This window comes from Macrotis lagotis, chromosome 1 (genome assembly GCF_037893015.1).
Source record: "Macrotis lagotis isolate mMagLag1 chromosome 1, bilby.v1.9.chrom.fasta, whole genome shotgun sequence".
Classification (NCBI taxonomy): Eukaryota; Metazoa; Chordata; class Mammalia; order Peramelemorphia; family Peramelidae; genus Macrotis; species Macrotis lagotis.
The window spans coordinates 219,655,355-219,681,772 of NC_133658.1; the positions used below are offsets into that span (position 1 = coordinate 219,655,355).

General features: G+C 41.1%; 1 protein-coding gene across 1 annotated transcript in view; it reads right to left on the reverse strand.

Annotated features, from left to right (window-relative positions):
- GALNT14 (polypeptide N-acetylgalactosaminyltransferase 14) overlaps positions 1-25,124 on the reverse strand; it is a 353,138-nt gene extending 328,014 nt beyond the window's left edge. Inside the window, exon 1 of the mRNA XM_074209659.1 lies at positions 24,996-25,124. Coding sequence (XP_074065760.1) covers positions 24,996-25,124 — 129 coding nt within the window. The remainder of the gene's footprint in view (positions 1-24,995) is intronic.
- Between the last annotated feature and the right edge of the window lie 1,294 nt (positions 25,125-26,418).

Consider the following 26,418-nt stretch of genomic DNA (forward strand, 5'->3'; position numbering starts at 1 on the left):
TCATTTTACAGATAAAGGAAACAGAGGTTCTGAGAAGTTAAGTTATTTTCCAAGGTCACAGATTCAATAAGCAGAAAAACTGGGATTTGAAGCTATCTTCTGATTACAATTCCACACTTATCACTCTACCTTTATGCTTTCTGTTCTTTCGTCATTTCTGCCTATATCATTCTATAAATTCTCCAATGACATTTACACAACAAAATGTAGGCTTTCCTGGGTTTTTTAAAAAAATATTTTATGAATGTCAGCATAGGACTCAATTTATCTATTATATCTCACTCACTAGATGACTGACCCATCTCCTTTTCCTCATCATGTGTATATATGTGTGTGTGTGTGTGTGTGTGTGTGTGTGTGTGTGTTTGATATATTGATGCCCAAAACAAGACGTCTGGGGTCATTTTCTATAACCTGCCTAAGCTTGCCAGGTACCTTTCTAATTGCTCACCCTATCCATCCTCACACAGCTGCCAAAGTGATTTTCCTATAGCATAGACCCAACCATATCATTCTCCTGCTCAATAAACTCCCAGAATCAAGTAAAAACTGCTGTTTGGCATTTAAAGTCATTCACAACCTGGCTCCAATCTCCCCTTTCCAGCATTTTGATACATTACTTCCCTCGTGTCCTCTGCAGGCCAGCCAAACTGGCCTTCTCATATTTCTTCACACATAACAATCTCTCCCATTGCCTCCTCTTTGCCCTCACTGTCCTTGCACCTGGAAGTGCTGCTTTCTACCTGAAATCTTTCCTGTTCCCTTCCTTCCTCCAACCCTTTATTCCTTCCCTCCCTCCTTCCCTTCTTGCTACTTTCCTACCTTCCTATCTCCACTCCTCCCTCCTTTCCTTCCTTCTGCTACCTTTCCTTACTCCCTCCATTCCTCCATTGTTTCCCCTCTCCCCTTCCTTTCTTACCTCTTCTCTACCTTCTTGGCTTCCTCCCTTCTCTCCTTCCTTCTTTCCTTGCTTTTTCCCTTTTTTTGTTTTCCTTCCCTTTCTTCCCTTCCTTCTGTGCAGGATATGAAAAGATCCCAGACCATGGAGTCAGGAGTTTGAAGCTAGACCCCAGCTCTGTCACTTTATTACTTGGGTGACCTTTCTCTCAGCTGTAAAAATTCCTGAGGTTGTCTGACTTGACAACATCCCACAGAATTCGACATCTGTGTTCCTGTGACTATTCATATTGTCTCCTCTGATAGAACACAAGCCCCTAGATGGGATGGGATGGGAACTATTTCCATTCTAATTTTTGAATCCCTCCAAATAGTTGGTGCTTAATAAATACTTATTATTTAAAAGCTTGATCTCCATCAATTTCCTTTTGGGTCATCTTTTTTTTAATTTCTTTGATGATCATATTTCATTTAAAACCATACACTATCATAGGGGAAACATTTAGGGATTGTATTTGGAATTATGTAAAGAAAATGACTAAAATGCATAAACTGTATGATCCCAAAATTCCACTGCTGGATATATAACCCAAGGAGGACAGTGACAAAAAGAAAGGTCCCATTATACCAAAATATTTATAGTAGCACTTTTCATCATAGCAAAGGACTAGAAAGAAATTGGGGCACTTGAGTGTAACGGAATATGACTACATTGTAAAAATTATGAATATTGTAAACACAAAGAAGCATAGTAAACAGACATAAAATGATGCAAAGTGAAACAAACAGAACCAGGGAACCAATATACATAGTGACTACTAGAATGTCAGTTGAAAGTATAAGAAGATAATGACACAGATACTGTAAAATCAAAATGATCAAGCTCATACACCCAATGAGGAAGTATGAGAAGACAATATATTCCTTCTTTTGTTCTTTTAGAGAAGTTAGAGTTTATGAGAATGGAATAGTGCATAAAGTAACATCAGAATTTTTTAATACATTAGCTAATTTGGGGGAACTTTCTTTTCCTTCCTATTTTTTTTAAATTCTTTTTTTATAAGAGAGGAATCTCTGGAAGGGAATAGAAGGGAACAAAGGATACATTGTAGGTCACATAAAACAAAAGATATTAATAAGAATCATTTTTTTAAAATAGAGATGGTTTTGTTAGTTAGCACTATTAAAAAAAAACAACTGTGTTCCAAATAATATCAGATCCACTCCTCTCCTCCTATTCAATGGTGGACCTAGGGATCATTATGCATTCTTGGTGCTTGTCCAAGGTATATATTATATCTATGTATAAAACATTAGTGTACCAAATCAATAAACTTTCCATGTTCATAAAAATCTGGACAAAACATATGTAGGTATATGTTTTATCCACTTTTTTTTACCAGTGTTGATTATCAAACTATGAACTCCTAATACTGAAAGACCCTATAGCGTTCTGTCTTTAACATGACTGTCGTAAAGTCCTACACATACAGAGGCATCAGGATACTACCTTTGATAAGGAATTCCTCTTCTGTTAATCAGCTCCTTCCTCAAGATATCTTCTATGGCATCTGCCAGTGACTAAAGTATTTTACATCTCATTTGATAACAATATGCAGCAAAATTAGCGTTTCCTTCTCCTCTAACATAAAATTTCATATGTTTTCAACTTTTGTTGGAGAGACTCCTTGATTGAGAATTGTCTTTAGGGTTATGTTTTATTACATCTCGTCAAATGTTTTTCTGCAATCAGAAAACAATAGATACAGAGGGGATTCTAATATTCTCTATGCCTTTCTCAATTATAAGATTATAAAACTCTAATCTTGATGTAGAAAATCACCTATGAAATAATATTATCAAAGATCCTAAATATGTACATAGATCATTCTCACTTTATAAAAATGAGAAAATAAATATGTGGATTGGAACTGCTCATCTCTTTCTGGTAACTTTTTTGGTAACAGTACTTTCTCAAGCAATATCAATTCATAAAACCATAAAAATAGAACTATAAAAATAGAGGCATCTAGGTAGTGCAGTGAATAGAACACCAAGAGTCAAGAAGATCTGAGTTTAGATCTGCCTTGGTGACTCTGGGAAAGTCCCTTAATCCTGTTTGCCTCAGTTTCTTTATATGTAAAATGAGTTGGAGAGGAAATGACAAACCACTCTAACATCTTGCCAAGAAAATCCCAAATGAATCACAAAGAGTTTGAACAACAAAAAATAAAAACAGTGTTCAGTATGAAACCCAAGGACTTCCTAGCTACATTTATGATGAAACCTGCAGTATAACAAAACATATGTGACACAAATTTGCCAACATCTGTACCCATATTGCCATCATACAGTAGAACTAAAATATTTGGATTTATTATTTATTTATTATATAAGGAATGATTTAACTGTGATAGTAGGAACATGCAGAACAAGACAAAATGGGCAGAAAATAGCAGTTGCAAATGTACCCTCCTCAAATATTAAAAAGGTCCAGAGAAAAGTCTCTAGTGTATAAGAAATGTTGTTTTTCAATAGGATAAACAAGAATCACACCAAAGAAGGAATGACAGTTCAGAACTAATACCTTGAAGGGGAGAACATCAAGCCCAGTGAGATAATGGGCTTCTGGAAGTGTCTAATGAGATTTTCAATGATCTTGCCCAATTTTGGAGGGAAATATCTCCCCCCAAGCTTATATCTTGAAAATTAATCTCTCAGTGACATAAGCAGCATAGCTTTTACTCTAAGAAATTATAGCAACTAGAATCAATGTATTCACTTATATCCACTGCCCAGTTTTATTTTGTTTTCTCAAGACCATCATTCTGTTTGTACAGAGGACTTAGGAGATGCTCCAATTACACATAGTGTCTTCTGGTCTTCATTCTTTCATCGAATTTAGTAGTGAATTTGACTTCTGATCAAACCATTCAGTGATCTGACTACAATGGAGACAGCTGATCCTGAAATAACTCCCACTCAGGGAGTCAATATAATTATTTTATAATATAATTTGTTACTTACCAAAGCCAGTACCTTGCAGCTTCCTTTCTGAACAAAGTATTTGTGGTATACAGACATTATGCTTCATTCCTTGATCCTCAACTGTATTTTCCTAATACATTTTTGCTGCCCTTTGCTCTGCCCTCTCTGGCATATAAACTGCAGGAATCTTTATTTGCTAGACTCATTATGAATTACTGCAAGGAAAGATCAGCAACTAACTATCCCAGGAAATTACAGGGTTTGGGAAATACCAATGACATCAGCTTTACCAATCTCCTTTATCTGCCTCCCCAAGATAATCTTGAGTTCTTAAGTTTTTTATTTATATTTATTATTTATAATAATAAATTTATAATTTATTTATAATATATTTTATTCACAGTATAATTTATATCAATAAGAATGTACAGTAGTCCATCAATTCATTCAACAAATAAAGATGATACATCAAGCATATTGATAAATCAATTAATGTTTTTAGATTGTCTAAGAGATTCTTAGTGCTTGATGATCTTTTTCATACCATTCTACCACCAATATCAGAGAAATGGAATTGTAACCATACATAAGTTGGAAATCAATGCTGTATTTTTATCAGTTCCATGGATGGTAATTGGCAACCTTCTCAACTTGGTTTGACTCTTTATTAGATGTCAGAGACTCTCACTGGATCTGTGTTTGAAGTGTTGTCAGCTTGATAGAAACTTCTACAATTTATCCTTGCATGCATAGCCTTCCAAAATGCATGGCTAATTTCCCATGATGATGACACATTGGAAAGAACTTTTGTGAAAATACAAGACTAAGAAGTTTGGTCTTTCTATTTGGTGGGAAAGATAGAACCATTGAAGATTTTGAGTAGAAGGATGACAAATCATCTCATCTAGAACTTTGTCACACAGACTCATTATTAGGCCCACTTATCTCACTGAATGAAAGGGGGCTAATAAAGTGTTGCCTGAAACTGTATCAACTCTGTAGACTGAGGCTCCCAACACAGGGAATCTCCTCCAATGGAAATTTTCAAGCCGATTGTACCTAAGTTTTCAAAGACATTCCCACGAAATGGAAAAAATTAAAAACGTGAGACCCTGAGAAGCCTCATGAGATTAGACCTTAAAAGAAGCAAAGTGATGTAAAGCCCAATGCAAACTTCTCCCTCAGTTACCTCAACTGTAAAATAAGGGTTAAGTGGTTTATTGACCTTCCTTTTGAAAATTGTAGGGAGAACATCTAATGGATATAATTACAAAGCACTTTGTTTTATTACTATCCAACACCACACTGGAGTTTACAGTGTTTATATCTTCCAGTTCATCTAAGGCTCTCATTTACAAGTCAATACATCACTTTTTATTTAGTATGATGTGTAACTTCCTGAAGCCTTTTCCCAAATGAGGAAAGCACACCTGAAAACAAGAGCCTGCCTTCCAAGCACATGAAAATATATTTTTTAATATAAAACCTCCTTTTAGAAGACCTGAACTAAATTCCTTTTGGAACAAACAGAGGATACTTGTACAAAAAAGGGAGTTTCAGCTAGATACTCTTTCTAGGTACTTATAAAGAGAGACCCTCTATAGCTTAGCAGTCTCTCTGTGAGAATGAATAGCTTTCCTTTCAGTCAGATCTATCGCTAAGGGTATTTCAAAGGACCAGAAATGGTTCATGCTAAAGAGTAAGTTAAGTTGCTGAGATGAAGAACTGGGAAAGATGGCAGGGTGGGGGGGGTAAGTAGGAAGGGGGGCAATACCCTCTAAATGCAAGAAGAGGTGAGGGAGGAGAGAGAAAGATGCCTCAGTCTTCAGAGGCAGAGGAATGGAACACTATAGCTAGAGTCAGGATAGAACTGAGTTCGAATCTTGATGCAGATGCTTCCTTGCTATGTGATGCTTGTGCAAGTTGCTAAACTCTCTCTGCCTCAGTTTCCTGATCTGAAAAATGGGAATAATTACAGCACCTCCCAGGATGGTTATGAGGATAAATGGGGAAGCTAGATGGCTCAGTGGATAGAGCACTGGTCCTGGAGTCAGGAGGACAGATATTTAACCCTTGTTAGCAAGTTACTTAACCTTGATTGCCTCACACAGCACTCCCTCACTCAATCCAATTCATGTGCTTGTCATGGTATCACCTCCCTAATATTATGGTCTTTTTTGAGAATGAAGGACAAACATCATCAATATCTGTAAAGTACTTTGCAAACCTTAAAATGCCATATAAATATTATCTATTATTAAAATAAAGCTTTATCCCCTTTAATAATAAAAATAATAATAGCAGCTGCTATTTATATAGAAGATTGTTCCTGCTAATCCCATTGCCCTTTTCTCATGAGAAATGGCACTTTGCATGTGGCTTCAAGATAAACAATCATTCAGAGAATTTCAGAGGTAGTAGGGGCCCCATTCAATGATTAACAAACATTTATTCAGAGCCTACTATGTGCTATACCATCTGCTTAGTACTAAGAGTACTGAATGGAATTATTCCCTATTCTCAAGAAGTTTACAGATGGAGGAAACAGATCACAGAAAAGTATCAACTGAATAATTGCAAAGAGAATAAACATAAATAAATAAGAGAGAGGGAAGAAGGGCACAAGATGTTGAAGGAAGAACTCAGTAGAACAACAGTCAACAAAATTTGGAGAAAATGGAGAAAATTTTCTTATTATTAAGGAAAATTTTCTTAATAACCCAGCTCAACCTACCTTTTCAGTCTCATTACATATTATTATCCTTCACACATTCTTAGGACCAGGCAAATTTGACTTTTAACTCTTCCTACACAGATGACTAGGTTGTGAGCAGATAGAATCCTAGGCCTGGAGTCAGGAAGACTCTTCTTGAATTCAAATCAATCCTCAGACACCTACTAGCTGTGTAACCCTGGGCAAGTCACTTAACCCTGGTGGCCTCTATTCTTCATCTATAAAATTAGATGAAGAAGGAAATGACAAACCACTCCAGTATTTTGGCAAAAAAAACCCTCAAATGGGGTCAAGAATAGTTGGTCACAACTGAAATGACTAAACAATAATAATCCATTTTGTCTAGAATGTTCTTTGCTTGCCTCTATTAAAATTTCCAGTTTGCTTCAGATCCTTGCTCAGGAGCCAGATTCCCCATATAGTCCTTCCTGATTCCTTCCCTCATTCCCTACCCCCTGCAAAAAAAAAAAAATTAACCTATACTTTTGTTGTATATATTTCATATGTGAAGAATGTGTTTTCACTCCCATCTGAAATCCCCTGATGGCAATTAATTGTGTCATTTTGGTTTTGTAGCAATGGTGTTGGTACTCAGTAAGCCATTAATTAATGTTTGCTGATTGAGTCACTGATTGAAGAGCAGGATTGCCTCTCAATTACCTTTAAACAAAACCTACACCAAGGACTTTCATCAGATCAACTAGGGAAATGCTCACATCATTCAGGGACTCCAAAGATCCACCCCACCCCTTACAGAACTACAGAGGATCTCAGTGAATAGCATCTACAAGGAGTCTTTCCCAATTAGACTATATCCCCTCTCTGAGGCACAGAGTTCTCCATTTGTTCATTTCACCTACAAACCCATGCTTTCAGCAGATGTTTATAATTAAACACCCTCTAAATGCAATGCACTGTGTTAGAAGTTTCTTCTTTTTCTCCTAGGGTGCCTACCAATATGTCAATTTTCTAGCAAGAACTCAATAAATGTTTGTTGTATTGAATTCATTGGCTGAACTGTCATCGTTGAAAGAAAGTAAGGACATATCAAAGTCAGACATTTACTAAACTGGAGTTTACAGTGTTTGTATCAAATAGGAAATAAAGAAGAAATTTGAAAATTTTACATTTTTAAAAAAATAGTTGTTATATTACCCATTATGCCATCTAACATGGTCCAAGTCATGAATTAGTCCCCAATGCAGTCACAAAGGGGTATAGCAATTTTTTTTTCCATCATGGTGTTGCTTTAAGTATATTTTTTTGCAAGGCAATGGTGGTTAAGTGGATTGCCCAAAGCCACACAGCTAGGTAATTATTGTGTCTGAGGCTGGATTTGAACTCAGGTACTCCTGACTCCAGGGCCGGTGTTCTATCCACTGCACCACCTAGCTACCCTGCTTTGCTTTAAGTTTAAACTGCATGATTTTCTAAGGCTTCCATTATTGGGTCCCATCTTACCTGTTATAATTTAGCTTCTCATTACCTCCCTCCCAAAAAACTCTTCATTTTTCAAGGTCCATTTCTTATAAATTAATAATTTCCTCAATCACTTCTCCCTTCTCTAAATCAACACTTACTCAATAGACCACATAATTTGGCATTTTAACTCATTCTTATTCTTATTTCATTCTTATTCTTACTCCATCAATCTTGACAGATATCGTTCTCCCTACCAGACTGTTAAGTTCTTTGAGGCTAAATATTTCTTATGCTACTTTTGTATCCCCAACAACTCCTTGAATAGAATAGAACACAGAGCAGTTATTTGATGGATGCTAATTTAATTTAAAGGCAACACTGGATTGACCACTTTCTTCTGATTTCTCCTTCCTCTACCATAGGACAGGTATGGTAGTCATGGAATGCTGGGATTTCCAAGCAGAGATACTCATGGAGAAAAAAATGTATGTGCTTGCTTTGTTTTTGTTCACAATATTTGAAAATGATTAAAACATGGTTTTAAATTCCATTTCTCCTAATGAAGAGCAATATGAGATAGCAATATCCCATTCTTGAAGAAAAAATAGAAATTAAGGATGAGAATAAACTTAAAGACAAAACAAAGAAAGAAATTTAACACTTCAGGGAAGTTCAAATTCTTTTTTTTTTGAGGAGTTTATTTTTTTTGCAAGGCAATGAGGTTAAGTGGCCTGTCCAAGGCCACACAGCTAGATAATTATTAAGTGTCTGAGGTTAGATTTGAACTCAGGTACGCCTGACTCCACGGCCAGTGTTCTATCTACTGCATCACCTAGCTCTGAAGTTCAGATTCTTGTTATACCCTTCCCACCCACTCTATGAAGACTCAAGGCACCTGTTTCACCAAAGTGGGGAAAGGGAGGACTTCAATTCTTCTGTTAGGAACTGACATCATTAAGCTGTTTTGGTTTTTTGGTTTCAAGGTTTTCCTCTGGCACTGCAACCGAAGGAGCAAAGGGCTGCCAATGTCCCCACACAGAGAGGGCAGGCTCTTCTCATTCAGATAGCATTTACTTGTCAGTACAGACCTAGAGTTTCACCACTCCTGTATCCACTGACCACTCAGAACTGTCCTTAGGCAAGATGGGATCCCTCCAAAGAGTGTTGTGCTATATATCAGTAAACAAAGACAGGAAATACAGGACTTCAAAGCCCAGCCTTTCAGGTCAGGGGACTTCCAGTGGGGGAACTCTTTTTATCATTGCAGATCAGCAAAAATGATGCAACAGTCTTAAGAGACTTGAGAGGTTCCTGGATATCTATATTACCTGCCTTGGGTTATAGCCAGTGTGTATCAGTGGTGAGAATTGAACAGACATCTTCATGGCTTTCAAGATTATTCTATAGTCTGTCATGCTGCCATTCATATTTCTTTAATTACTCTGGGATTCACCCACCCTAGAAATCCCTGCAACATATAGGTGCAGAAACGGAGGAGTAAAATACTAATAACTGTATCATAATGCTCTCTGACAGACACATTGAGAGCTATCAACGTTTGTCCAAGAGGACACTTCTTTCTTCCTAAATAGCACCCACACACCACCACCATCTCCCCACCCCCAAACACACACATTTAAGGATAATCACACTGTCATTCAATTATAAGACTTTATCTGAGATACCTAGACAGTCATCCAATGCATTAATGATGGCAGAGATACAAAATTCAATAATTCATTTCAAGTAATGTTTGTAAAGGCCCTAAAGGAATTCAGAGGAATGATTCTTTTAACCAACTATATAAATAGTGCATTTTCTTTTTACTTTATAATTCATTTTATTCTAGACATTAGTCTTCATGTCAATTATCTCTAGGGGAGGAAATAAAAACTCCTCTGTCTCTCCATAAGAAAAAAATTTTTTAAAAAAATAACTGATATGGTGGCCATTTGAATACAACATTCTGTCCTAATAGTCCTTTTCTGTCATTAGGAAGAAAGTTTGTTTCACTATCTTTTCTATGCAGCTGTTTCAATTACTCAGAATTTAGTTTCCTTTTAGCAATATTTCTATTTACATTATTCTTGTCAATAAACATGTTTGGTTCTGATTATTTCATTCTACATCAGTTCATACAAATCTTCCCATGTTTCTCTGATTTCTTTACATTCATCATTTGTTAAAGCAAAATAATATTCCATTACATCCAAACCCAACATGGCTGGGTTTAAGGTTTTATTTTTTTTATTTGTTTTTCAGTCTTTCCCCAAGTGATGACAACCCATTTTGTTTCTAGTTCTTTGCTATCACAAAGAATACATCTATGAATAGTTTGAAATATATTGGACCCGAAGGAATTATTTTCATTAGCAAGCTATCCCAAAGAACCCTCTACCTCACCAGTTGTTGTCATAGCATGACTCCTTAATCTCAGTCCCTCCCAGGTAGATCCCAGAAGACTAGAAAGATGGATACAACTTTCCTTTCAGAAGTTCCACCTTGGACATCAACTCTAAGTCACAAAGTACCTAAGATTGCTCTAAATTGATATTAAATTCCTCATACTTAAGATTGACATGAGTTCAGAAACCTGAAAGGTTCAAATCTCCTTCTCATCTAAATCTGAAAGAGAAGAATTCACCTCCACTGAGACACAGGTCCAGGGTCCAATGACTACTCTTGACCTATTAATCCTAATATTCAGTTCACTAAAGCCTTCTGTGACCAGAAAGTGTTGATTTCCTCCTCTCAAAGACATTCTAGTTATAATTTGTCTGCTTGTTTGAGATAACAGTAAGAGGCCACCCTGCCTTAATATATTTAGATATATTAGACAGAGACTCATACTTTTTTTTTATCTTAAGCTATTCTGTCTTCAACTAAACCAGAACCATGTTAGGGGAATAGGAGAAAAATGGGAGGAGAGAAGGTCCTTATTTTAGCCACTACTTAAGGAAAAATTGGATTTAGCATGATTGTCAAAATGGAAAGTCTTCACACAAAGGAAAAGAAAAATTAGTATTTGTTTACCCTGTAGGAGAGCTTAAGGAATAGCCAATCCTTCCAACTGACTTTCACTGTCTCCCTCTTGCCAATTAAAAAAAAAGAAGGGAATAATGGTAAATGTAGGCTTAAATGGTTAATAGCTGATATTTGGTTTTTGTGTTACTACATTTAATAGTCTAATTAACAGTCAATCCAAGACACCCTTTATCATCAGCTAAACCATAATTACTGCTCCATGCTGAGTATTTCCTCAGCATATGATGGCTTTCAACTCCTCAGTACAAACAGTCCTGTAATTTGTGTTATTATGCTGGCTATACAGGGCTATCCCAAAACAGGGGTAATCTCCAAAGTTTTCATCTTTGACTTCAGCCTTCTGCATTATAGTCATCTGCTGTACTTCTCCCCATCCCTTTTTAATAAGCAACATGTTACCTCAAAGATACCAAGACGTGTCCCAATAGAAATTATTTTCTCTAAATAATGGATGACTAAAAAGCATATTTTATGTGCCAAGAAAAATACACATGTAAAAGGAGACAATCCTTCCTTCTCCTCAAGGGGCTTGTATTCTAAAGAGAGAGACAATCCATATAGGACAATAGTAGCCAGAGAAGGGAGTTATAGTCTAGGAACCACAACAATAACAACAATAACAATAATGTTGATTTAGCACTTTATATAGGGTAGTGCTATTATTATCTCCATTGTATAGATGAGGAAACCAAGACAAAGGAAGTTTAAGTGAGCTGTCCCAGATCAGACACCTAGCAAATACCTGAAGCTGGTTTTGAACTCAGGTTTCTTGATTCAGGGTTCACTCATAAACAAGGCTAGGGGAACAATTGGGAAGTCAATGGACAGATATATCCTTCCCAGGGCAATAGTAGTGTTGATTTGATTACAAATGATAGGAAAAAAGTGTTTTTTGGGTGGGGGAAGATTGTAGTGGGGAGGAGGGGAATAGGGCACCAACATGGAGACAAGAAGGAAAACAGTTGATTGAAATAGAGGTTTCATGGTCCTTAAAAGAGTGTGAGCTGCATGTCTTAGCTCCTCCCAGGCCTAGTCTGTGAAGGCGTGGTTTGGAGAGTGAAGGGGAGAGCTATAGGGAAATTATCATTCTTAAGATAGGAAACATAGTCAGTTATCTGAACCAGAATGATGCAGTAGAGAAAGCACTGAATTTGAGGTCAAACAAGTCAAACCAAGGTGGATCAAAGACACTTTAAATTTCTGAGGTTCAGAATCTTCATCTATTAAACATCAGATTGGGTATAAAATAGAAGGGAAGAGAAGGAAATGAGTATTTATACAGTGCCTACTTTGTGTTGACCCTGTGCTTCTACAAATATTCCATTTGATCCTCCAAATAACTCTACCAAGTAAGTGAACATATTATCCTTTTTTACAATTGAGCAGTCCCTTCTGACTCTAACATACCATAACTCATTCATCTCTTTTTTAAGAGAGAGAGAGAGAGAGAGAGAGAGAGAGAGAGAGAGAGAGAGAGAGAGAGATTGCACACTGGACTTTGATTCAGAAGACCTGGGTTCAAATTCTAGTCTTATCACTTACTAGCTGTGTGATGAAAGCATAAGGCCTGCCACATAACAGGCGCTAAATAAATGTTTACTAACTGAGTGATGTAATCTCTCCAGGTCTCAATAACCCCAACTCTAAAATACTGAGTTTGGACTAGATAGCCTCTAAAAAATCTCTTTAAACTCTAAATCTATGTTCCTATGAACTTCCTAAAATACGATCAGCACCCATTCATAATAATGCTTCAGGGTAGGCAAATCACTTTATATGACTTATCTCATTTGATTCTTTGCAGCAGAGGGAAGTGATTCAGCTATGATTGTGTCCATTTTACTGATAAGGAAAATGAGACAGAAAGGTAAAGGAAATGCCCACAGGATATTATCTCCTCAAAGGTTCAAGCACCCAAGGAACTGATGATATACTTTCTTTTGAATAAAAATGGAGATCTAGTGCCATTATTAAATGAATCTAAATAGAACTAACAGACCAAGTCTCTTGCTCTCTAGGTACAGTTTGAGTATACTACAACTTTTCTAAGGAGTCTTTTCCCCATTAAATTGCCTTACATTTCATAGAGGTTTAGATAAGTTCCCTCAGATGACATTTTTCTTCATTGAAGGGAATTACATCTGATTGTTTAAGGACCACATTTATCAGAGCAAGGGACTCAAATCAATGGTTTCTGTCTTAATTCCCTGATCTTGTTGACTTCAGAGCTGGAGTAGCCTGATGAGTGACAGGAGAGCCTAATTTTCTCCCTGTCAGGTCCCGTGGACTTCATCTTGCAGGGCTTTGACAAATAGAGGCTGCTTCTTCTGTATCTGGTGTTGGGAACAGTGCCGACTCTGTCCATGGGAATCTAACTTTGGCTGATGGGCCAGAGGGTGGAAAAGATTTCTTTCATTTCTCAGGAAGATTCCTAGGCTCTGCAATTGCAACCACAGCAGCTTGTCCAAAACAAGAAAAATCAGTCTGTTTTTTGAAGGTTTGGAGAACAGGATTACTCTTGAGGGAAATCAAGAATGCTAACAGCCTGAGCAGCCCTCAGTGATGGACTTCAATCCCAGGTGACTTACTCTCTCCTTACCACATTACCGCACTGTGCAGTTTTCTGCATGGTCTGAAACTGCAATAATGGCATTTATTACAGGCAATGGGTCATTTTCCCCACAGGACCTTAATCCTGTTTTACAAAAAGAAAGGGTCTCATCCCTTTGGAGAAAGGTTCTGCCCCTCAATGGAAAATGTATTGCAGAGTAACAGAAGCCTAGTTTGGTTTTCCTTGCCTGATTCTGCTTTATAGTAGACCTTTTATACCTAGGAAGGATCTTAAGAGGTCATCTGGACCAATTCCTTCAATTTTAAAGGAGGACATTAAGTCCTAGAGGGCTTAACTGACTTGTCCATGGTCACCCATATACAAAGTGAGAGAGGTAGGATATAAAGGAAATGAATTTTGTCAACATAGTTTTAAAAAATGTGTATGTATATGCATACATGTAAATATAAGTATGGGTTTTTGAGGTTTTGCAAGACAATGAGGTTAAGTGACTTGCCCAACGTCACACAGCTGGGGTCTTATTAAGTATCTGAGACTTCGTTTGAACTCGTGTTCTCCTGACTCCAGGGCCAGTGCTGGGGGTTTTCTTGACAAACTAAAAGAGTTTGTCATTTCCTTCTTCAGTTCATTTTACAGAGATGAGGAAACTGAGGCAAACAGAATTAATCACCAATGATGATGTTGAAGACCATGACATCAGAGAGGTGATGCCATGACAAGCACATGAATTGGATTTGAGTGAGAGGGAGCTGTACTAAGGCACCAGCCTCACTTTCTTCTCCAGAGCCATCTGGGTCCAGTGGCCAGATATGAATCAGGATGACTAGAGGTGGGCCTGGTTGTGAGGCAATCAGGGTTAAAAGAATTACCCAAGGTCACACAGACAGTAAGTGTCTGAGATCACATTTGAACTCAAGTCAGGAGGATTTCAGGGCTGGAGTTCTACCCATTGTGCCATCTAGCTGCTCATATGTAGTGTCTAAGGTCAGATTTGAACTCAGAAAGTCATGAGTCTTCCTGACTTCAAGCTCAGTTGTCTGTCCATAGCATCATGTGTATTTATAAGCTAATATGCATATTATATATATATATATATATATATCAACATATACTTATAGAAAGATATGTGTAAATATGCTGAAATACAATTATAAAAGTGTATGTGTGTGTGTGCACGTGCACGCACATAAACAAGCACTCAGATTAAGACATGCCTTGTTCATTTGATGGATTTCTTTGATTATGAATACCTACTCACAGACCTAAATTCTAGAAAGGTGGGGCTCCTGAGCTTGGTCTCAGCTTGGTTATCTGACCCAAGCAGCATCCAGCTGGTAGCTATCAGCCAACTCCCTATTAATAGCCAATTATCTTGGGGCCTTAATTAGTCTGTGGGCTGTGCGGCCAGGATCTTCCCAGAATAGTCTTAAAAACAACAGACCACAAAATACTGAAATGCAGGGATCAATTAATTTTTCAATGGTCATCAAGGAATTTTGCTTCCACCTTATCCCATTATACCTCCATGCCGCAACTGATAGGAGCATAAAAATTGATTGGACTGGTCTCATTGTGGCTGGGGAAAAATGAATGATAGCAGTTTTCACAGAAGAACAAGGGATGCTATATAAATCTGCACCTCAAACCAGAAGAAAAGAAAAACGGACTCCTGGTTTTCCAGTCCTTAGTGAGTACTGAGAGTTATCTTCTTTGGAGAGAGAGTATAAAGATGTGACAAATATACCACCTCTATAGATATTTCCCACTTTTCTAGTGCCTTGGAATGAGATGTAAATTGGGTTTTGAATAGGGGAATCAATAGAAGGAAGGCAGCTCAGTCTGCATTTTCCCCACCCCTTCATCTCTGGATTCAAACCCAGAGGCAAGAAAACTGGAGAGAACCTCTTCTTTCCCACGTTCCTTTGGAAGATTTTCTTTAGTTATCCTGGAAAGAAAGATGACATGAGTGTTTTTTAATTTTTTTAAGTACATAATCTTGTCTCTGTGAAATGACACAGAAGAGTACAAGAATCAGTAGTGACTGGAAAGTGGTGGGATCTGAGGTTTCCCATTTCTGACCCTGCTCTAATTTGGGAAGCCAAGGTTCAGGATGAACTTAGCCCATCTGGGAGACTCTGAGATGTCCAGAATGAATGAGCATTTCCTCCTCTTCCAGGGAGCTTCCCCATGCATCAGAACTGTCGCTTCATCTCCAGTGACCCACGAGGCAAACCTCACTGCAGATTAATGCTGACCTTGGGCAGCTGAGCTCTGTAAAAGAACATTCCTCCTTCTGCCCTTCCAGGCAGCAGCCAGGCAGCCCAGAAGGCTCCACGTGTCCCAGCCTCACATCTTGGCCTTTCTAAGCAAAACTGGCTTCTGCCTCTGAACCTAGGAAGGAAAGGGAGGAGGCTCAGGGAGGCCTCCCTGGGAAGATTCCCAACATCAGATTTCCCTTTCTCTTTCCCCAATTAGGCTCCCAGTGTTCATTAGAGCTTTGTGATCTAAACAGCAGCTGCAAGCAGCAAAGACAGCCCAGTCCCACAAGGTCCCATCGGGCCACTCCTTTAAAAATACCATGGCAAGTAAATCTTAGATGTTTGTGCTAAATTCCCCAAGGGAGTGTGTTCCTCCCTCACTTCTCACTAGGCTCAAGATTGGAAGATTCTCTGAGATGTATTTATTGTTTGTTTGCTCTAATAATTTTGGTAAAGGACTTTTAAAAAAAATGAATAGTTATATATCCATAGGAAATTCCATTCTGGAATCATTCAATAGTAGCAGCTGACACTTCTATGGTGTTCTGAGGCTTGAAAAACCCTTGAACTCACAACAACCCCAGAAGATAGGTATGTTATTATACCCATATTACAGATGAAGAAATTGAGGCTTAGAGATGGGAATTAACTCACCCAGGGTCACACAAGCAGGATTGGAAATCATATCTAGCTAGGGTCTAAGCCAGTATGTACCACCCAACTAGTCAGGCATTTCACAAAACTCACAGCCTCTCAACACACCTTCTAGATAAGACTGGTAGCATTCTCTCCATTTCAAAGCAAAAAAAAAAGGGGGGGGGAGAAATAAGAAGAGACTTGTCTAAGTCTGTGGGGCAAGTCAGTGACAGAACATCAAAGGAAATCTGGGTCATCAAAACCTATGAAGATGTCCATGGAGTGTTGCTGTTGTAAAGATAGGGCTGGGACACCCTACACTAGAGAAACAATACTCTAACTCAGAGAAAGGGTATGGAGGTTCAAGAGAATGGGACCTTTATTAAGAGAGTTCCAGGGGCAGCTAGGTAGAACAGAGTACAGAGTACTAGCTCTGGAGTCAGAAGGACCTGAGTTAAAATCTAGTTTCAGACACTTGTAGTGTGGGCTTTGAATGAGTCACTTACAATCCCCCCAATTGCCTTCAAAAATAAAAAGAGAGGTCAATTAAAGGCTTCATTAAGAGAAGCACAATTTCTGGGTGGCTAGGTGGTGCAATGGATAAAGCACCGGCCTTGGAGTCAGTAGTACCTGGGTTCAAATCTGGTCTCAGACACTTAATAATTACCTAACTGTGTGGCCTTGGGCAAGCCACTTAACACCATTTGCCTTGCAAAAACCTAAAAGAAAAAGACTAATGTTGGAAAAGACATCCTAGGATTATCCTAAAGAGAATGAGTTTCCAGGAAAGGAAGTCTTTTATAGTTAGGATTGCATTGATGTATGGACTGAAATTCCTCCCAATCCCCCCCCCCCCCCCCCCCCCCCCCCCGCCAAAAAATTCTGTAATTCTATGGAAGTAGAAGAGGGGAGGAACAAGGAACTGCAAGGGAGGGAGGGGATCACAAAAACTGATGAATAGCCCTAGTTCAGCAAGAAAAGCCAACAACTGCTGTAAGAGGAAGTGAGGCTCATTCACATATTCTTCCCCAAACAGGTGACAGCTGTATACAATTATGTCTCAAGAGTGAAATGTATAAAAGATATTGTAGAGATGTAGTGATCATGGAAGCCTCAGGGAAAGAGCTATGGAGGAGGGGCAGGGAGGAGGTTAAGACTATTATCGAATTCTGATAATCTCTTAGAAAAATTCAAAAGGGACTGAAAAAAAAGCTATGATATGGTGGCAAGATTATGTTCATTAAGATAAAGCTAAAGGTACAAACTAAAGGGATTCGGTTTTAAAATTCTTTCCTGGAGAAGTAGAATTTCTTAAACTCACCTAAAATAACATTTTGGAAGCTAGTTGGAGGATAGGCATATAGGCCATTAACCCCTGGAAATCAGGCTAAGTTGCCTGGATATTTCCCATCTCTTAATGCTTACTTCCAACTGTATGCCAATGTGTAGTCTCCCACAACCTCAGTTTCCTCATTTGAAAAAATGGGGCTGCCAAGATCATGGATCTAGAAGGGACTTCACATGTCTCTAATGCAATTAAAGTAATAAGAAAGGCATCATGGCAGGAGCTGTTCCCCAAACCAGGATGTGGGACCCTGGCCATGTCACTTCTTGGTGCTTTAAAGCCTAAATCAATGAAATCACAGGCCCAGTCTCTATCCCCATAAGTGCAGGTAAGTGGTAGACTGAGATCTTATATACCAGATATCTCCCTATAGCATCCCATATATAGGGTCATTTTGAGAATCAAATAAGATAACATAAATAGTTTGTGAAACTTAAAACACTGGATAAATAACAAATATTCCTATCCTCTTTCTCATTATTATTATTATTATTATTATTATTATTATTATTATTAATTATTATTATACTATTATTTATCATTAATGGCAGCTAGGTGTCTCAGTGAATAGAGCATTGGAATTGGAATCAGGAAGGCTCATCTTCCTGAATTCAAATCTGGCCTCTTAATTGTGTGATTCTGGGAGAGGCACAATATACTAGTTGTCTCAGTTCCTCATCTGTTAAAAAAAAAATTACCTGGAGAAGAAAATGGCCAAACTGCTCCTATATTTTTGCCAAGAAAACCCCAAATGAGGTTACAAAGAGTCAGACAAGACTGAACAACAAGCAATAACTATCTCATGAATGGATTATAATACATGATTTAAGATCAAATGATAAGTAGAAAAATCATGGGAATTAGATCTGAGGAACCTTTGAGATCATCAAAATCCAGTTTTGTCCCCCTTTGACAAATGAGAAAATTGACACCCAAAGAAACAGAAAGTCACACAGGCAATAAGTAACAGACAGAGTGTGAGCTAAAGCACTTATTTCAAATCTAGTGTACATTCTGTTATACAAAGTTGAAGATTTGAACTCAATGTTTTTATTTCCAGGCCCACTTATGACATCCACACCATTCAATGCTACATTATTTCTGTCCTTTGGAAAGGAAGGATGCCACCTCATCTTCAGGCTTCTAGCCCATATTCACAACTCTGTTCCTTACGCCTTTAGACGACAGGTCGAAACTTTCATTCCTCCACCCTACATGACCAGTTATGCTGCTCAGATGAGGTTCAAGATCCACTCACCTATCAAACCTGCCCTCAGATAGAAAACATGGCAAGATTCAAATGCAATTCAGTTATTCTTTTCCTGCCCCCAAAGTGACTCCACAAAAAGATGTGACCTATTTAACTGAAAGATTGGGAGGAAAAGAAAGGTGGAGTTACAGATACAGATACAAAATAGGCTAGGGGGAAGAAATTTAACAAACCATCAATCTGCAAGGATTTATTAAACTCCCATTTTAAGTTAAGTAACTATGCTAGATGCTGGAGAGAAACATAATTGAGGCAAAGAAACCAAGATCTTGGAGCAGAGAAGAAGAGGAAAATTCTTCAAAAATCTTTCAAGTTCAGGCAATACTTCTTTATCACATCCTCATTACAAACAATGGAGTGGGTTAAATGTTGGAGAAGGGGGAGAGATTTGCCCATAGATGTTTAATAACCAGCTCTCTAAAAAATAAACTCTACATGGGACATACTTTTAAGTGTAACATCCATTATAAACATTTTTCCATCCCCTTTCCTAAGTCTAGACAATCAACAAAACAATAAAGCAAGCCCTATTTGGCAGCATTTGCTAAATGCCACAGAGAAAATGTTCACTCTAAAAATGCAACCACCAGGAGTTGCTAGGAGCTGGTTCCAACACATCCCTGAATACAAAGAAGTATAAACCCTCAGGGAGGTTACTATCTAGCTGGGAAGTTAATATGTACATGTGAAAAGAACTATTCTGTCAAATAGAGAGGTATAACCCCAAACAAAAAGTCAACATAGTAAGTATAGTATTAAAAGAATTTAGAAGTCACTCTGACTTGGGGTGTTGGAGAAATCTTACAGTTCTTATAGAACTGAGAGCACTAAAGAAGGGCTTACCCCCTCAGTTCAATTCCACATTTTTTTTTCCCTAAACAGATGAGGAAACTGAAGCCCAGAGAGGTTAAACTATTTGCCCCAAACCACATAGGAATTAATTAGCAGAGCAAAGATTGAGAACCAGTTCCTCTTGCTTTCTCCACTGTAACACTGTTTCATTTAATAAAGGTGGGATTGCAAGATTGAGAGGAGGGTTCTAGCCAAACCCCCTCTCTTCATAGGGGAGGACTTTATTTGGTTCTTGGCAATTGGACAAGATCTTTCTTCATAGAAAAAAGAGGAGGACAGGTAATTTGGGCTATTTCTGAGAAGGGTACCCCAATCCTCTCCTTCACCCATATTTGCAAACTTAGAAGTCATCCTCCACTTGCATTCTCAGTCAGTCCTTCTCTCCAGGTAGTTGCTGATTCTACAGCTCCAACATTCCTTACCAGCCTTCTTTTCTCTAATCAGATCTTCTTGAGACTTCCACCCTCATGCAACAAACAGCCTCTGAATTGGTCTCTCTTTCCACATTCTCTCTTCTCTCCAATCCATCTTCCATGCAGCTTCCTAAAGTACTGGGTTGATCAGGTCACTCCCTCACTCAAAAAGCTTCAGCGGTTCTCTATTATCCCTTGAACAAAATTCAAACTTTCCTTAGTGACATTTAAAGCCTATCATGTCCAGCCTACCTTTCGAGAAAACAAAGAAAACTGCTGTTCCCCATTTTCCATCTACATATTTTGCATAGCCACTGCCCCCCATCCCTCACACACACACACACACACACACACACACACCTGAGACGGAGAAATAAGAAGAGGAAGCTTATATTACAGAATGGTTAGATATTATTGCTACAGAACTATTATTGTTCTGTACCAGGCTGGCTAGGTTGAGCTCTCTGAGACTCCGTTTACCAACAAAATAGGTTATAACAAGAGAGGAAAGGGTATGGATTCTGGGAAGAGAAGTTATCTTACTAAATACAAGAATTTAATAATAGTTCTATATGATTACTACATGCAAAGAGAATTTTTATGATGGTATTGGATACATATTTTAATAAAGCCTAAGTGTATTCCAAGGGCCTGAAGCATAGCATTTTAGTCCAAGCATTTAAATTCCCATTGGCTTCTTAAGAAAAAAATTCAATTACCCTCAAGTCTAAAATTCTTTTTACTTTTACTAAGTCCCAAAGTAAATTTAGTTTATTAAAAAAAGAAATTTTGAAATTCATATTTTTTAAGTTACCCAAATTGAAAACAAATGATACAGAGTAAGGAAAGTAAGAACATTTTCTGGTTCCATTTTTTTTTTTTGGTCCTTAACAGTGCTTGCTCATCATTAAAATACAGTTTACAAAAAGTATCTCAAACTCTATTATGCTCCCTCCTCAATTGGAAATCTGAGATTTGTTGAGTTGGAAAGGAGGGAAAACAAATACCAAAAGAACAATTCAGAATAAAAGCATACTTTAAAAACCTTTAACCTTTTTTTTAATAGCACATTAAACAAATCCAATAAACTTTTTGTTTTTTAATCTCAAAGTCTTTATCTCTACATGTCATTTGAATTATGAATCAGATGATTTATTTATACCCACATTCCCCTTTTTCTCCCCAAAGGTTAGGTGAAGAGAGCAAGCCCATATACTTTCAAAGAAAAGAGAATGGGGATCCCATCAAACAGTATTCATAATGAAAGTGATTTAGAACTAACTGGTCAACCTTGGAAAGGCTTAGATTCAGAGGCTGAGCAGTTCATCCTCCCACCCCCTAGAAATGGAAGGAGAACTTTGAGGCCACAGATTCAACCTCCTTCTTCTCTTTAAAAATACCATGATTGCCCTGAAGTCACACAGGCAAGTCAAGTGCCAGAGATAGGTCCAAAGTTGGATCCTCCAACTCCCAACTTTAGCCATCTTTCCAAACTATATCCTTCAGGCATCCTCTATTTGAGCTGCATGGTCTTATCATGTAAAATGTTTCACTACCTGCTCTGAAAAAGTTTGAGTTTCTTCAACTGTCACATGAGAGAGTTAGATGGCAGAATTTCTAAGGGTTCCTTCCAGAACTCTCACAGGCCTCCATGCATTCCATAATGAGGGGCTGCCTACATTATACTTTGACAAATAAAGGGGGGGCAGTATCGAAAAAGGGAAAGCTCCTCAAGTTTTAACATGTGCAAAGTAAGACTTGCCTCTGCAGTTATGAATAAGCACTCAGCATGAAAGCCTGGAGTCCTGAATTCATTCAAAAATCTATACTATTTTTCTCTAATAAGCAAATTTTCCCATCTGAGGCACAAAAGACTCCCATTGGCCAGGAAACAATCTCTGAGCTGACAATCAGAAACTATTCCTGAGCCAATGATTAATGTACCTATAAGATTTCTCCTACACTTTGTAATTCTTCTCTATCTCATCGGGCAACTTTAACCACTGAGCCACCCAACCTACTTAACTGTCCCTGACAGCTTCAATTGTCTCTCCTCCAAGGGACACAGATAATTCTCTTTTCTTTAAGACAATTTTTTTTCTCTTTTGAGGGGAAGGCCTCTAGGCTTCTCTGTCACAACAGACATACCCTCCTTTCCCACCAATCTCCCCCTAATAGTTCTCTCCTACTTATAGGTCACAAATTCAGATTCAGGGGTTTTAAATTGGAAGTGACTATTTAGTCCACCCCCCTTTTCATTTTACAAATGAGAAAACAAGTCAAAAGAGGGAAACTGATTTTTGCTAAGTCATGGGGTGATCCCATGATCCCTGCCCATTACTGAAAACAGTTGACTGAGTGAGAAACCAGAACCAGTCCCGGATAATCTTGGGAATGAGCTCAAGGAAAGATGAGAGCAAATCACTGCTGTGAAAGTCCTCTGTCAAAGGAGGCACTCAAACAATTAGACTGGGCATTTAATGTTAGGAAAGTCCAGAGTCTTCAAACACCTTCTTAGAGCCTCTCTTCATTATAAACAGCTGCCTGCCCCCATCCTCTTCTCTCCAGGAAGGGATTGGAAAGGGACAAACAACGGGGTTGGAATCAGAATGTCTCAGTGGTTCTGATTAACAAAGGTATCAGGAGAGTGATGCAACAAACATTTTTGGGCTCCCACTCTGTATCCTTCCTGTATAAACCAGTCACTGTGAATTCAACTGCTCTAGTTCCATCAAAGGTGTCACAGTCACACATATATACACACATGCGAGCTGTCACCTCTCAGACATCAAGACTCACAAAGATTCACCAGGCAGACAAGAGCTGGAAGAGATCACTGGTCCAACCTCCTCATTTAAGAGATAAGCACCTTGAGGAGTGAAGTGATTTGCCCAAGGTCATAGTCATTCACACATAAGAAAGAGAGAAAAGGAGGGGGAAGAAGAGTGAGAAACCCCAAAGGAGGAAATTTCATAAGATGTGGGAAGAATTTTTAAATTACAGAAATGCTGTTGGAAGGTTCAAAATGGGGAAACGGAATAGCGGGATAACGCAGATGTGAGAAGAGAGAAGAAAAAAAATCCCTTTAGTTGAGAAGTGAGCTGAGGAGACAAAAAGGAGAGGGAGAAAAGAAGGAGGCACAAGGGGAAAGCAAAAAGAAAGGGCAAGAAAACACGGGATGGTTAAAATAAATTTCAAAGGGGAAAGAGAAAGAGAGACCCAGAGACAGAGACAGAGAAGAGGAGGAGGTGGGGTGGAGAGGGGACGGAGGAATAGAGGAGGGGAGAGAGAGAAGAGACCCAAGAGTTGTAAAAGGGGAAAAATAAGGGGGAGGGGGCTCATTACATGCAAGCTTAAGATAATGAGGTACCAAAGCAGACCAGAGTAAGCTCGGGTCCCTGCAGGCATCATTAACTACATTACATGGAGCAGGAGAATAACCTGGGGAAAAGGAGAAAAACTCTAGTGATCGACGCGGAGCAACGGCGTATGAGTGAGGAAAAATTATCCCGCGGAGGAAGGTGGAGGGGAATGCGGCCGAGATGGGCTTTTGGAGGCCGGACTGAGGGGGCTGCCTTAACTTCCTGGGCCAATTCAGTCTCCAAGCCGCCCTCAGTGAAGTGGAAGTTCCGTCAGAATAGGCACACGCACACGCGCACCATCACACACCTTACACACCACAGACCACATACACACACACCCATCACATACACACCTTACACACCATAGACGCACACACACACAAACACGCACACGCGAACACACACATTCACACACACCCCATGCACACATACCATACACCACACCACACACATACACGCGCGCACACACGTTCACACACACACACACACACACACACACACACACACACACACACACACTTTGTTTGTTTGTCATCTCCCCAAAGCGCCCATTAGCTGCTCTGAAGGCGGATGAGGGTCTTTAAAGCGCGGCGCTTTCCGTCCGGCCTGGAGCTTCGCTGCCCCAGGAGCTGCTGCTGCTGCTGCTGCTGCTGCTGCTGCTGCTGCTGCTCCTCCTCCCGGTCCCCCGGTCCCCCCGGTCCCCACCTCCTGAGCAGGCACCGGAGTGACCCGAGTGGGGGGGGGGTGCCCCTCTGTCCGTGGACCCGCGGCTCGCAGATCCCACTCTCGAGCCCCCCGCGGGGTCCTGAGTCCACGGGGTGGGGGTGGGGGGCGCTGCGCCCCGTCCGGTCCCCAGTCCTAGCCCCGGCGGTCGGAGCCGGGGCGCCGCCGGGGGCCGGCCCGAAGCCTTTCCCAGGGGCGGCGGGCTCGGGGGGCAGCAGGGGCGGCCCGACCTGTCCGGAGCGGCGGCTCCCTGGGCAGCTCCGGCCCAGCCGGGGCGAGGTGGCCGCAGAAGTTGTGGCCGCACTTTGCGGCGGCGCCCGCCCGGGGCGGACACACGGACACACGCACGGACAGACACGCGGACACACAGACAGAAGGTTCTCCGGGGCTGTCTTGGAGTCGCAGCGCGCCCGGCAACTTTGGGGCCGACCCAGGGCCCGCGCCCCCCACCCCCCGGCCGGCCTTTCCAGCCGCCTACCTTGGGGGTCTGCCCTTCGGGTCCCGGCGCCCCCTCCAACTTGCGCTGGACGCCCCACAGCAGCAGCAGCGCGGCGATCCAGAGCACCCCGAAGAGCGAGAGCGCCAGGCGGCGGCTCAGCCTCCTCATGGTCCCGCCCCGCCTCCCCGCCGGAGGGTCCGCGGCTCGGGGGGAGCCGGGGCGCGCGGGGGTCCTGTCCGAGCCGGGGGCCGGGGCCCGGGAGCCCGCAGCCGGGGCTGCAGCCTCCGCTCCTGCCGCTCCCGCCGCCGCCGCCGCCGCCGCGGGAGAGGGAAACGACGCGGGCTGCGGAGAGGAGAGCGGCGGCCGCAGCCGGAGCCCGACTCCCGGGGAGGGGAGGAGGAGGGGCCGAGTGACCCGGGGGAGGGGGCGCTGCCCCGCCCGCGGGCCGGGACCGGGCCGCGCCAGCCCCAGCGCCACTCCTCCAGCCCTCCCCCGGCCCCCGCAGCCCCGAGGGTGCTCCCGCTGCAACCGGATTCACTGGAAGGGGCGGGGGCGCGGAGCACCCCCTAGCGCCCGCCAGCCCCGCTGCATTCGCCCCTTGGGGGAAGAGAAACCCCCACTTGGGTCAAAAGGGAGAGTGGCTGCGGGAGGCTCGTCTGAGTCCGGGAAGAAGCAGCCTCCCCCCGCCCCGGGCCCCTCCAGCCTCCCCCCCCCTCACGGGCTCCGGAGACGAACTTCGGAGCGGGCCTGAAGGGAGAGCCCCGCGCCGGGGCCCCAGCGCGGCCTCCCTGGCCCGTCCGCAGGTGCATTCTGCAAGGGACCTGGTCTAGAGCTGGGGCCCCGGCGCGGGGCAGCTTCAGCACCGTATCGCCCAGGTGCCCCTAAGCCCCCAGCTGCCGCTCCTTCAGATTTGTTCCCGCCCGGGGTCTCAGCCGTGGCGGTCCAGCTCCACCTGCTGACTCTCCCGAGAGTCCTTAGAGCCTGGCCCTGGACCGAGGGAGAGCGCGGCCCGCAGCCCGCCGGGGCCCGCAGCCAGGAACCCTCGGGCCGGCCCGGCCCGCTTCTCTTTCCCGGTGGGACAGGAGATCAGATAGGAGATACAAGACGCTCTCTTAATTGTCCCGTCTAAATCGGCCTCCTTCTTGACCTTTGTCCCCGCCAGCTCTACTTTGGGGCTTCCAGATCCTGGGCTCACTTGGTTCTCCCTAGGGTCTGCTTCTCACAATGATGAACATTGATATAGTTCTTGAAGACTGGAGAAGCACTTTGTAAGCAGTATTTTTTTGATCCTCACGACTGTGTTTCTTAGTTACTATTATTATCCCCATTTAATTGAAGATAAAACTGAGTCTGGGAGAGGTTAAGTGATTTGTACAGGGGTGACCCAAGGTTCTTTGAATCCTCTATGGCATCTAGTTGCCAGTTTTCCCTAGATCTTCATCTATTAAGCATCCTTCAATGT